We start from the raw sequence: 13,273 nt of genomic DNA, 5'->3' as shown, positions 1-13,273 counted from the left end.
TAGGCAGTACCTTATTTGCAGCATTTGTTCACTGTTTTTGGTGATCTCCTGTGGGGCCTGGGCTAAGGCTGTGATTGTGTTGTACTTCACAATATCGGTTTATGATCTGAGAGAATTGCTGGCTGTGAAACTAATCTGGTGTATGTTCTCAGCAATGCCATCACCTCTGTATTTCAGGAGCCATCTGTTGGGAACTATTAATAATTACACCTTCAGCCTTGTCTCCTTGCAAAACCAGCCTATGTATGGATGACACTTCCTTCTTGCCTTCCTCCCTGCCTTCCTCCACTCCCTCCCTCCCACTTCAGAAGCCCTGCAGGATGATTAAAGTAGCATTTGAAGATTTAAAATGTTTCTAGTGTCCTTTGAATACCCTTTAAACCAGCGTGGTTCCAAACCCTGTGACAACCACTGCTACTCAAAGGAAGAAGAGAGGTATTCAAAATCCAGCAACAGGCTCTGAAGCTGCTCAAACACTGTTAGCAAGCACTGGGGCTGCTCACACTGCAGTTTGAATTCAGTTGAAGGGGTGTTTGGGACACCTGAAACTGAGGTGGAGGTGAAAGCACAGGCCTACCATCTGCCCTGGACAGATCCAGACTGCACCGGAACAGACTGAAGCTCTGAACACCTGCAATACACTGTGTCCTAGTTCAGCAGGAGGGACCAGCTAACCCTGTGTGGAGGTGATCAAAGCTGTGTATTCTACCCCCTCTATTCATTCCCCAAGGTCAATGGGCCATTAGCAGCAGCTGCCCAGGGAGCCATTATCACTTTCACACCCAGCCTGAGGGGGGCGGAGCTGCTAATGGGCCATCAACAGTTCAATACCCCCTGGCTCCCAGAGTTAATCACCCATTGTGTGAGTCCCCGCCCAGGGGGAGGGACTGAGTGCTCCCTGAGGGTACATAAGTGGTGGGTAAGAAGACCTCAGGGACTTCTTGTTGGATCCAGAGCAGCAGCAGGACCTTGACAGGAGGAGATCACCACTCTCGCCCAGACCACAGCCCTTGCCTGCACCAACAGGTTTTTCATTTCCTTTTGCTCTGGACTTGAGGGAACCACAGGGGTCTCAGCACAAGGGCAAACAAACCCCCTTGGGTTTGTGCCCCAGGACACTGGGTTATACTGCTGGGGTTTTGTGAGTTGAAAGCAATTTCCCTTTGTGTCAGTGTTGTTATTGTAATATTATTATTAAATTTTAGCTCTGACTTATAATCTCTCTCGTGGTGAGTTCATTTCCCCTGCTGGTTCACCTTTAAACCAGCACAATTGATAATATCATTGTGTTGGATGATACAGCAGAAGTTTTTGAGAAAGGGAAGAAAATAGTCTAAATCATTCTGAAAGGCAGTTTTGCCATAAAACAAAGTAAAGATCAAGGGACCTCCACAGGAGATTCAATTTTAGGGAATACAACGGCAAGATGGGTGTTGCCACATCTTAGTGGATGTGATCAACAAAATAATAGCAATGTCTCCACCAACTAGCAAGAAAGAAACACAGCTTCCCTAAGTGTTGCAGGTTTCTGGAGAATGCACATTCCAAATTGCATCCCTCTCTAACCAGAAAGAATGGTTTCAAATGAGGGCCTGTGCAACAACAAGCCTTTGATTAAATCCCTCAGGCCAGTGAGAACAGGGCAAGATGTAAAGCAGCCAGGAAGAGTGGTCCTACCTGGACCCTCTGGCAGAAAGCAGCAGGGGATACTCAAGGTCGACCCCAGAGGATCCAAAGCCCCCTCTACTCCAACAGATAAAGAGATATTGGTAGTTTATGAAGGTGTCCAAGCCAGTTAGGCAGTGATTGGTTCTGAAGCACAGCACCTTCTGGCACTCTGGTTACCCTTGCTGGGTTGCATATTCAAAGAGAGGGTCCCCTCTTCACGTCATGCAACTGATGTTTGCACAATGGTGATGGAATCAGAACTGGCTTCAACATGCAACAACCCAATACAACAAGCCATCTTTCCTGCCCTGAAAAGACTATTATGACAGATGGAGACTGAAGTCATGAACTAAATGAACTCGGCGGACTTTTATGAGGATGGTCTGTGGACTAAGAGAATGGTATCTATATGTGTATCTATCAAAAGATGGGCAAGGTGATGAGGTATTTGATAATGTGGGACCTGCAATGACATAAATGGTATGGAATAAGGGTTGGATACTGTTCTGGTTTCGGCTGGGACAGATTTAATTTTCGTCTTAGTAGCTGGTACAATGCTGAAATTTTTTGATTCAGTATGAGGATAATGCTGATAACACACTGTTGTTTCAGCTATTGCTAAATAGTGCTTACCCTAAGTCAGGGACTTTTCAGTGGCTCACACTCTGCCTGTGAGGACCTGCACAAGAAGCAGTGAGGGAGCCTGGCCAGGATAGGTGACTCAAACTGGCCAAAGGGATATTCCATACCACAGAACATCATGCCCAGTCTATAAACTGGAGGAGTTACCTGGAAGAGGCCAATCGCTGCTCAGGGACGGGCTGGACATTGGTCTGCAGGTAGTGAGCAATTGTATTGTGCATCGCTTGTCCTTTCTTGGCTTTTCTCTCTCTCTTTGTTACTATTATCATTATTGTTGTTATATCATTCATTATAATTAGTATTACTATATTTTACTTGCTGTCTTGTCAATGGATGCGGAATGAATAAACATTCATATCCTTTCAAATGAAAACCCAAAGAAGCTGCTTCAACATCTAAACATCTTATTTTGATAACATGGTCTCTAGACTCACCTTAAACCAGGTCTTAAGGGACAACAGAACCAAGCTCTTCTATTCCTACATCCTTAATTAAGGGAATTGATCCAGGCAGATCTGGCACTCACCCATACACATATAGAGAGGCTGCTAATTCTGGGCACTCGTGTGGACGCTTCAAACTGCACAGTACAGTTCATAACATCATCTGGCATATAACAGAGAAGGAGAACCTGTCATTTTGAGGTAAGTGATGTGAATTATGGTCCAACATCCTCAGTTTTGCTCAATGACAACATTTGTATTCCAACCAGTAAACTTCTGTGCCTGTGAAAGACTGTGCCTGAACTTTGAGCCAATGATCTAAGAAACCAAACATTATTATGTTTTTATTTAGAAAACTCTTTATTTTCCACTAAGGTAAATCTGGGCTGGAATTCTTTCATTCTTTTTTTCTAACAAGTATTGATATGGCTCTACTGAAAAAGGTTGGACCTCCTTTTACTCAGAGAACTAGGACTACATACTACAGAGGGAGCTATTAATAAGAGTAAACAGAAAGCAATCAAATCCTAGTAACTCCTTAACTGGATCGTGTAATGCTCATGGCCACCAACTCAGCCCAGATCACTCTAACCAGTGTGAAATTCACCTCCCACCATGGCATGATGGTCCTTAAAGTCATTGAAAAGTGCATGTGCAAACATGTTCCTCTTCAGATGCTGCAAGAATGAACATGGTGTCTTGTTTCTCACCCAGCTGTGGCCAGATGCAGACCTCCAACTCATTCTGCTAAGACCACAGGATCAAGAGGAGAGTGCATACAGGAGAAGCAGAACCATGAGATACATGGCTTTGTTCAGGAAAACCCAAGAGTCATGTGCCTTCTTTCAAAAAAGGGTGTATGGGAAAAAGGGAATCAATCCAATTACCTGGTACTGGCTTTGATTTTTTATCCCCAGTGTGCAGACACTTTGATTTCCCAGTGCCAGGTAAGACACGATCACAAGGGTGAAATGGTGTTTTTCTGAGATGGTCCCGGAATGAGCAGACAGAGGATTTGAACATACAGCTGACAAGCAACAGCTAGGCAGACCTGTTCTTTTGTTCCAAATCCTCCAGCCTCTCTCTGGTTTTATATGATACCCATAGGAAGCTTTCAAGACTGTGCGACAAAATAAAACCCAGAGCATGTCTATATAAAGACTTTCAGCAAGAAGTGCTGGAATTTATTCAAATTAATTACAGTAGAGACCTCTGACTTTGAACTTCTAATTCACAACAGCAGTAAAAAAGGAAATGGTGAAAGGGGTTGTATTAAAGTGCAATGATGTGGAGAAAACCCTTGAAATAACACAAATGAGGCTGCAGTGAGAAATGAAACAACAGTCTCATCCTATCAATGACAGCAATATATAAGCAAATTATGTTACAGATAATTTACAAAATAACTTACATAGATGAAGATAAGCTGAATCTCATGTTGCCATTCCATTGTTAAATATCAGACTAAATATTCCTGGTCGGCACAGTATTATATGGGATAATTAAAAAAAGATCAGAGGATTTCTGCATTGAAAAAGACGCCTGAAGTAAAACCCTGATCATCCTTTATATTTGCAGTATTGCAAGAAACCTAAGTATTTATGAATTGTAAAGTGACGCATTCAGCAGCATGAGGACTATAAATACATCTTTTACATTGGTACATTATATCTACACACATATACATATCTACACACACATATATATACACCCAAGCACATACATGCACATATATGTGCATAAATATATGTGTGTGGGTGTATATATATACATTTCACTTTGCACTGACCATGGTCAGCTGCATTTTGATTGCATCTGGGGTAGGGTTGCTTCCCCAAACCAGTTGTAAGATCATCCTTGGGAGTGTTTGTCATTCATGTTTCCTAAGCTGCAGCCTCTAAAACATAAAATTCTGGCATAAAGGTGGACTTCAAGACTCAGTCATCAGAGGGTCTGATGATTTACAGCCATTCTCATTGACATAATCTGCTGTGCTTAGCACTTTGGAATAATTATGCTTAGTGTCCCACTTTATTTTTAAATAATATGGTACATGAATCACTTAAAAACCTGTTTTCATATAAGCAAAAATATTTGAGAGATGGACAGGAATGAATACAGTATTCTATACACACACAGTTTTGTACTGTTTGTAAAGATGATGTGCAAAGAATGTCTGACAACATGAAAATTTACAACATTGGCTTACATCATACCTTGAAAAATGGCACATTTAGCATCGCCTTTCCTTTTAAAAAATTTAAAATACTTATCTGTAGCATAAATCCCACTATTCTTTAAGATTTTTTTTCTCCTGTACTCCCCTTTTATAGAAAAATTATGTCAACTTTTTTTTTCGTCTTTCAATGAATCTGGAGAAAATACTATATAGACTGAAAATATGTTGGATTTCCAGCCTTCACAGGTTTGCCTGAAGGAAGGCTCTTGACCCACAGTGCAGCCATAATAGTTTCCTCTGCCTGTAACTGCATGTTAATTGTGAGAGCTCAAAGTAATCATGCAATTATCATTTATTAAAAAAAATTTAGTAAATAAGAACATTTGTGTATCATTGTGCACGTAGGTAAGGAAAAAGATAATACTAAATTGCCAAGGCTATGTAAACACAGTGATCTTGGTTAAAGAATTTGGTTGTGAGACAAAAATACCTCAGAAAAGAGGTTGGAAAGGATGAAATAATAGTTTCTTCTGATGCTGTTGTGGTGAGTCAATTGGTCATGTCTGCATCCCAGTCTCTAAGGGGCAGACAAATATCCTGAAGACCCAAGATAAAAGGGTAAACCCAACTCTTTCTTTATGCTGTAAAAGTCCCATTCACTGCATTGACTGAGGTATGTCCTTGGATAAAGGGGTTTTTGGGAACAAGAAATTGTAAACTTGGATTTATTTTCCTCATATCTATCCTGTACAGTGATTGCTATGTTATTAGTTTACAATGAGCATTTAGCACTGAACACATTTTGTTTGCTCACATTCAGACTCTGGCTGTTACAAGTTAAATTACAGTTCTGCAGAAATCTGATTGTGTATCAAGGAGAAAATGTGTTTTATGCTAACAACTCGGCAGCTTCAGACTTCAGAGCATAAACCTCTACAAAACCCTATTTCAAATCATTTAAATTTTATTTACAACTTCCCATTCCATGCACTTTTCATTGGGATCTTCTGTGAGAACTGTAAAAGTCACCACTAAAAATATTCAGAGCTAGCAACACAGAACGGGTGATTCTCTGATGGAGTCCAATGTCCGCAACGCTGCAGCAAACGACAATCTCTGGATTTACCTTCCATGGAAGTGGAATGAAGTATTAGCCCTTAATGTCAGAGAAGCTGGTACTGCTGACATTGCAGCTATCACTGCAACTTGATGATGTGCTCAAAGTGCTGGAGGCAGTGCCTGATTCTGGAAGGAAAGGAAAAAAACCCCCACACATTAAGTAGTGGTTGTTTTTCATTACTTTCTTTGATAATAGGAATCTCCAGAGACACAATCTCCTCATTTAAAATAAATACCTACCAGAGCTGCTCAAAGATTGAACTGATTTTGAATTGCCTATGAGCATCAGCAGATTGTTTCCTGGGATCCAACCTTCTCTACCAGTACTCAGGTTCTTTACATACCTAAAAAAATATATATATATAAATACAATTAGGAGTCAGATTCCTTCATTTGATGCCTTCGAAAGCTTTTTCCTAAACATCTGCCTTCCAAACACAGTTCTGCGTATAAAAATTCCCAAACACAGATCTGCGTACCAAAGTCCATCCTCCCCTTCACGAATCAGTTGAACTAGATCTCCACTTTTCACTGTAAATTCTTCAGAAACTCCTTTCTCATAATCAGTCACAACTGTATATTTACCAGGAGTCTAAATGCACACAGAGGAAAAACAAACAAATTATTTCTCTTGAGTACTTTAAGGTACATTGCAGCTTTTGTTATGAAATTACAGTACTTTTCCCTTCTTTCTAATGCCCCTACATACCACAGATGGTGTAAACACACATACTGAGGCAGTAAAACTATGATTGGTCACATGCAAATTCAGTACATGAATTCTCACACCCCAAAAAACATTCAGTGAAATGTTTCCATTACAACAATCAGTTAATGTGTCTACAGAAAAGAAAATCATAAGGTAAAAACCCCAACACCACCGTGCTGGCAAACTTGACATGATGTGTGTCTGCTGACAGTAGCTGAGCATGTCATCCCTTGACTGTCCTGCCATGGCACGAGCAGTCACAAGGCTGCACTTGTCAGTCTGCAGGTACACAAAGGCACGATGGACCTTCCCAAATTACAAACACAAGGCTGATTTAGGAGAAGGGGATCTTTGCTATTGCCCTAGGAATTTTGCCCAGCTGATATTTTCTTTCCAGCAAGCGTCAAAATCATTCCTGTACATTGCCACACACAGCGCATTGGTATCACTTGCTTAGCTCAATAGGAAAGCATTTCTGGTTACCAGCTTCATTTCGCCTCCTCCTTCTCCCCCTTCTTCCTCCGCATCTGAGGAATTCAGTGGTTCTTCAGCACTAGACCAGCCGTCATTTTCTTCAGATGCGTCAAGAGAATGGGATGGTTTGGTCCAGCCTTGTGGAATAAATAGTCCCCAGTTAACTTTGCAGCAGTGACCCACTGGCTGGGAGAAACATTATTCTCACTGAAAAGCTCTTGAAGTGATCAACATGAACAGGAAGAAAACTGTACACAGGGAAGTTATTACAGTTACTAAGTGAAATTCATTGCTGGCAAAAGTTGGCCCATTTCCATCAGAGTAAGTGGAGTTGTGGTAATGCACAGCCATAAATTTGGCCCTTTGGATTTATATAAAGGGAAATGAATGGAGAGAATGTAAATCCCAACTAAAAAGCAAATACATATAAATATTTGTATAATATATATTATACAAAGATGAATGATGGATAAATACTCTTTTTCTTGAGAGGACGTAGCAGATAGGAATGCACACTTTTTGGGAAGAGGTTGAACACAAAGGGCTGTCACCCAACGGAACCTAAACAGTCTGCTGGAGTAAGGGATGGATAGGCAATGCCCCCTTCAAACCATCAAGCACTTAGAGCTGTCAAGAAATTCAACACAAGCTACAAGAACTCTGTATTTCACCTCACAAGGCAGCTCATTATTTAAGGGTGTTCAGGCTGACACAAGGATATTTAAGCACACTGATTTATCTTGGTGTTAAGTCACTGCACCAATCACTACATGAATAATCTCCTGCCTGTCATTTATTGCTTTTTGTCTCTCAGGGTGAAGCATTTCATTTATTTATGAAGTTGAATCATATCCAGAGTGCACAAAATCCTTTTCCAAACAAAAGTAGAGCAAGTTTTTAGTGGGATAATTTACACTGACATCAGCAGCTGCTAGTAAATGTGTTGAGCTCATAATGAAAAAAAACCATAAGAGACAAATATTTGTGAGTAAAATTTTGTTTCAAGCCAAATAGTTATAACAATGAAACTCAATCAAAAGAATGAAAGGAAGAACACTTTTATGTAAGTATTAGTTATAGTTATTTATGTAACTATTAGTGAAGCTGAGAAAGTACCAGCATTTTTGCTCTTCAGTGCTTCCAAGGCTGGTCATGCCAGTGCGTTAGGAAAAACTGTACATCAGAGTAAAGTGAAAGAAATCTAAGAATCACAGAAACAAAGCACACCCAGAGCACACCAAATGGAGTGGGATTTTTACCTCGCTTGTGCTGCACAAGATTAGAAGTACTGACCCGTTTGGCCCTGTCCAGGGCTAAGAATGAACTTCCATCTCTGAAGACACTGAGTAATAAATTCCTGATGTATTCCATGAAAATTTCCTTGGAAGCTTACATCATCTAGTTGGCTTGGTGGACACAAATCAAACCCTTTCCTTTATTTCCAAGTTAAGAACAAAGCAACAAAAGAAAACCTGATTTCTCCTAATTGTTCCAAACTCTCATTAGAAACAGAACCAATGAGTTGCAAAAAAGAAACAAAGTGAAATCACTAAGTGCTCTGTGTGTAGCCCCATACTCACTGGCCTGGTCATCTGGTACACTTTGTGTAACAGCTCTTGTTCCTCAACCTCTTTCTTATATTGTGTTGATGTGTAAGAGCAGACTGGTTTGATCCTGCCATAGCAAGAATACTACTCCTCCTCATACAAGCTGGCACTCTCTTATCAACAAGTCTACATAAAAGCCCATCTCAGCCTGGGACGGGAAGTGGTCACTATGGTAATACTCATATTGGCAAACTATGAGCACCAAAATTATGCATGCACATTCAATGTGTATGCGTGTATTCTGCATGGTGTGACTAAATCAGAGCTCGCTATAAAGGCAGGAAAGGTAAGAAAAGGGCAGGTAGTCTTGAGAAAAGACAAAGTTGTGCAGAAATGAGTTTAGATATGATTAGTGCCAGGAAAACCACGAATTCATTAAATGCTTCTCTTCCGAAATGGTCTCCTAAGTTTTTTCAGAGCGCTGTGATCTGCCTACAACATGTGATTCTGACACTCATTTTCCGTGAGCTCACTGCATGTAAATCAGAGCAACACGGCAGTGAAAGGAAGTAAGTGGGGGCACTGCACTGTGCACTGGGGAGCTGTGACCATCACCCGGTGCAATGTCATCCCAAAATGCCTGGGTAAGCTGCCTGCTTATCCCTCTTTGAATTGGGGAAGAAGAGATGAAGTGTCATAAAAAAGATTGGAAGGTGCAAGACAAAGGGAGTTAGTAGATGTTTTAAATTAATTTACTTGGTTTAGCAGTTTAGTAAAGTGAGAGGCTGCTGGGACAGAATAGCAAATCAGACAAGCTTGTTCTAAGGACCCACTAATTTTACTGTAAATTAGCAATGATAAACAACTCTTTTCCATGGAAAATTCCAGCATATGTGGAATAGGTCATAAAACACCTTTTTCTTCCAGACAGCATTTCCAGGCCCTCAGGATTTCAGAGGCACCTGGAGATGTCAGAGTCAGGACTGCTGCTGCAGAAAACCAGCCATGCAACTCTCATGTCCACCCTTGTGATGTTTCTGCATGTGACCAGCCAGGGATTACATGGCCTGCTGCTCAGACAAGGTGACTGGCATTGCAGTTTCCCCAACACAGCAGCTGAACTTGCACCATTTCCACAGGTGAGACAAGGACTTTGGGAACCTGCAGAGGAAGCTGATGGCCGGCCTGAAACAGCTGTACCTTTAGACTAACACTTTCTAAAGGAGATGATGGTGGAAAGAGCCAGGAAAAGGAGGACTGCTCTCCTTGTACTCTCTAATTAATCAGTCCAAGGGATTTGTACTCAAACCTTCACCAACAGCATTATTGGTTAGGAATGAGTTGTTTAATTGTAATGTTTTTTCTATTCTCTGCTTAGCTGTGAGTTGAGAGGACAGGATGCAAAGTTAAGTTATCTGGGGTCCACAGGGTGGTAAGAATTGCCTACTAATCACTCACAGGAAGATGCAGTGAAAGAAATGCAAAAAGAGCAGTGACTACAGTAATAAATGCAGATCTAAAATGGAAATTCCATATGCCAGTGATCTGAGTATATGAGTTTCAGATTTTTTTTTCATTTTTTTTTTTTAAAGTTAAATTCTTTCCACAAAGGGCATAGCAACAGAAGGATGCTAACACATGGAAAACCATGTGTCTCCTAGTAACTGGACACCCTTGTAATTCCATTCAACACCCAGCTTCTGGTTATTTCTTCAGCATCAGATCTCTTTCCCACTGCCTTCTCCAAAAAACTAGTTAGCCATATGATGCTTTATTTGATACCAAGGTAAAACATGAACTGGTTTTGCTATCAAAAGCAGTGTATACAGAACCTGACAGATCCAGTTAGAAAAACAGCTGATATCAGTGCTGTTGCACACAACAGCATCATACAGGTATCCCCAGCAGTCTGATGTAATATGTTACATGAGGAATGTGTGGATATTTGTGGAGTACAAGATGTGGTATCACTGTACCTCTTAAACCAAAAGGAGTTGGGTCACTCACTACTTCATGCCGTTTAGCTTTTTTGTCAGGACTGGTAGGAGAAGCTGCAGGAGGATGAATAGGTAAAAAACACAGAAGACAGATATTGAAGAATTGGAAAAAAGAGAATAGGTGGATTGCATGCTAAATACCTTTGAGTTTACACTGGAAATCAAGTGTATTTCTGTAATCTAATTTTAGTTGTCATTGGTCCTTTGCAGAAGGACAAATTAATTATTTACAAGTAGTTACTCGAAGATAAAATGACAAATTTATTTTACAGTAATAGAGGAAATATATGTAAACTTTTCTAAATGAACTAGACATCAACTGAATACAATTAGCTTGAATTTTAGACAAACGTTACCAAATTAAGCAATCATATTTATATAAATCTAGTGCTACAGTAATACCTGGTCCTGTAAGAAGGATCATTGGCAATGTCTGGCTTTTAGCAGAAGGAGATGGAGTTTCTGTCAAGGCAAGCATGTGATATTAGTGCTCACCTCATTAACATTAGAAACACAACCATAGAGTCTCTCCAGAAAGAACTCAAAGGTAATCAGGTTTTAAACAGGCATTCTGGAAAGATGTTTTGGAGAAAAAAGTATCATGCTCTTGAACAAGTGCTGTCATCTTAATGCAATTCAGACTGTTCAAAGACAGCTGTTCAAAGCAAGAGGTGACTGTACCAGTGCGATTACTTGGCAGGAGGAAGCAAGAAAGGGCTCAGATTTCTATTACCTGTTTTAGAAAAAAAAGAAGGCAAGACCATTTCAGGAAGAACAGAATAATTCTTATTTATTTTTCTGTCCAGGAAAACAACATTGTCAGCAACATTCTGCTGTAGTTCTGCTTTCAGAGTTTTGTCAACAAGGACATCAGTACAGAAATACTCTATAAAACCTTGATTCCTTTTTGCCAAGTACAAGTGCATTTGGGGCAGATCCACAGAAGCTAGAAGCAGGCCAGGTGTCTGATCAGATAGATGACAACTTCCTTCCTCTAGTTTTTCAACAGTAATGGGGCACTATAAACTCCTTCCTTGGCCTTGACAGTGAGATTGGAGACATTGGAAATTGCACTCCTTCCCTTGTATCTTCAACAGCCCCACTTCTCCCAGCTGCATCTCTCCCCCTCCCACTCTGGAGCTGGTTTCTCTTGAAATCTCCCTGTCAGAGGCAATGACTTAGGAACCTAGCTTGACCTTAGAAGAACAAGCTAGTGTGTACACTGAAAACCTATCACACTACACACACACACAAAGTGATGCTTCAATTACAGCCTTACACAGAAGACAGTCTAGCTTTTTTTTTTTTAAATTACCTTTCTGACTTTTGAGGTTAGTAAAGCCCTGCAGCGTAAAGCGCTTTTTTGAGAGTACAGAGCATTTTGAGGTAGAGCTAGTGATGTCTACAAAGGAAGAAAGAGACACAGAAAGAAAAGGGAGAAGGCCATGAAAAGATCAAGGCAAAAAGTCATTTACAGCCCTGGCAGAAAACCTGCCTGCTGGATGAGAAAGGGGCAATTGAAAGTCCAGGTACAACATGTGTGGCCAGTTCTTGCTGTGCAGGGCCTTGTACTGCCACTGGTTCAGTAAATAATTTCCATGATGGGAAAAAAATTAAAGAGAAAAAGCAAAACAAAACCTCCCTCTTTAGAACAGATAATGCCAATAAATTTATCCAAAGGAAGAGAACCCTGAGAAGCTGGACAGCCCTAAGGGAAGACCTGCTGCAGACTTGGGCCTCATAACAAGTAGTTCCCACCTGCTTTTGGCCACCATCTATTTAAGATGGCTTTGGGCCTGTCCACACCACACACTGGAGCACAGAAATCAAGCCCAAGCTAAGGGCAAGTGTGACCAACATGCTGGTGCAGTGTGGGCAGCACTTTGTTGGTGGGGTGCCTTGGGGTTGTGGGCATCAACGTGATGCATTCCCTGCAGTACCGTGGCTACTCTGCTGGTGGATCTGCCTGTGCATCTGCAGTGCAGGCATGCTCTTCGCAATTAAAGACAGTGACACACACATAAACTCACCTTTGCCTTTCTCAGGGTACTTTGGTGCTACTGTAGTCCCATAACCTTCTAGACTTGTGAGATCAGCTTTTTTTTCCTCCGTTTTTTTGGTATTTCTGATGTGGTTTCGTGAAGGACTGTTTATTGGAAGAAAATTAAGACAGTCAATCAATTTCTAGCAAATTTGGATCTAAACAGGGGAGAGCACCTTCAGTCACAGGGTGCCTTTTACATACAGATATATAGGCTGAAAACTATTTATTTGCTGTTTCCCAAATCATAGCTTTCAGGACTGAGAAAGTCACTGGTGCATTTAAAGACCATGAGCACATACAAATGAGAAACACCACTCCTAATTGACTGTAACTGCATGTAGTATTGGTGGTGGGAGCTACTGATAAGATGGCTCAGAACAGCTTCCACTTATTTGCAGCTAACAGGCTCCTCCTGAACGTATTAGGAAAAAAAGAAGAAAGATAAAAGAAA

At 40.8% G+C, this 13,273-nt stretch overlaps 1 protein-coding gene across 10 annotated transcripts in view; it reads right to left on the bottom strand.

Moving 5' to 3' along the window:
* Positions 1–3,902: 3,902 nt before the first annotated feature.
* The window catches only part of MCF2L (MCF.2 cell line derived transforming sequence like), a 154,321-nt gene continuing 144,950 nt past the window's right edge, over positions 3,903–13,273 (bottom strand). For 4 of the 10 annotated variants that reach the window (XM_071570070.1, XM_071570238.1, XM_071570410.1 and 1 more), the window contains 7 exons: positions 12,809–12,924; positions 11,181–11,240; positions 10,758–10,832; positions 7,244–7,371; positions 6,531–6,643; positions 6,292–6,395; positions 3,903–6,177 (listed from right to left, as the gene is read on the bottom strand). In XM_071570070.1, coding sequence (XP_071426171.1) covers positions 6,083–6,177; positions 6,292–6,395; positions 6,531–6,643; positions 7,244–7,371; positions 10,758–10,832; positions 11,181–11,240; positions 12,809–12,924 — 691 coding nt within the window. In that variant the 3' untranslated portion in view covers positions 3,903–6,082. Of the gene's footprint in view, positions 6,178–6,291; positions 6,396–6,530; positions 6,644–7,243; positions 7,372–10,757; positions 10,833–11,180; positions 11,241–12,093; positions 12,181–12,808; positions 12,925–13,273 lie in introns of all 10 variants that reach the window. The other 6 variants (XM_071570494.1, XM_071570645.1, XM_071570564.1 and 3 more) reach the window with 4 other exon arrangements.

Source organism: Pithys albifrons, chromosome 1 (genome assembly GCF_047495875.1).
Source record: "Pithys albifrons albifrons isolate INPA30051 chromosome 1, PitAlb_v1, whole genome shotgun sequence".
NCBI classification, from domain to species: Eukaryota; Metazoa; Chordata; class Aves; order Passeriformes; family Thamnophilidae; genus Pithys; species Pithys albifrons.
This window is presented reverse-complemented; position numbering and strand designations above follow the sequence as displayed.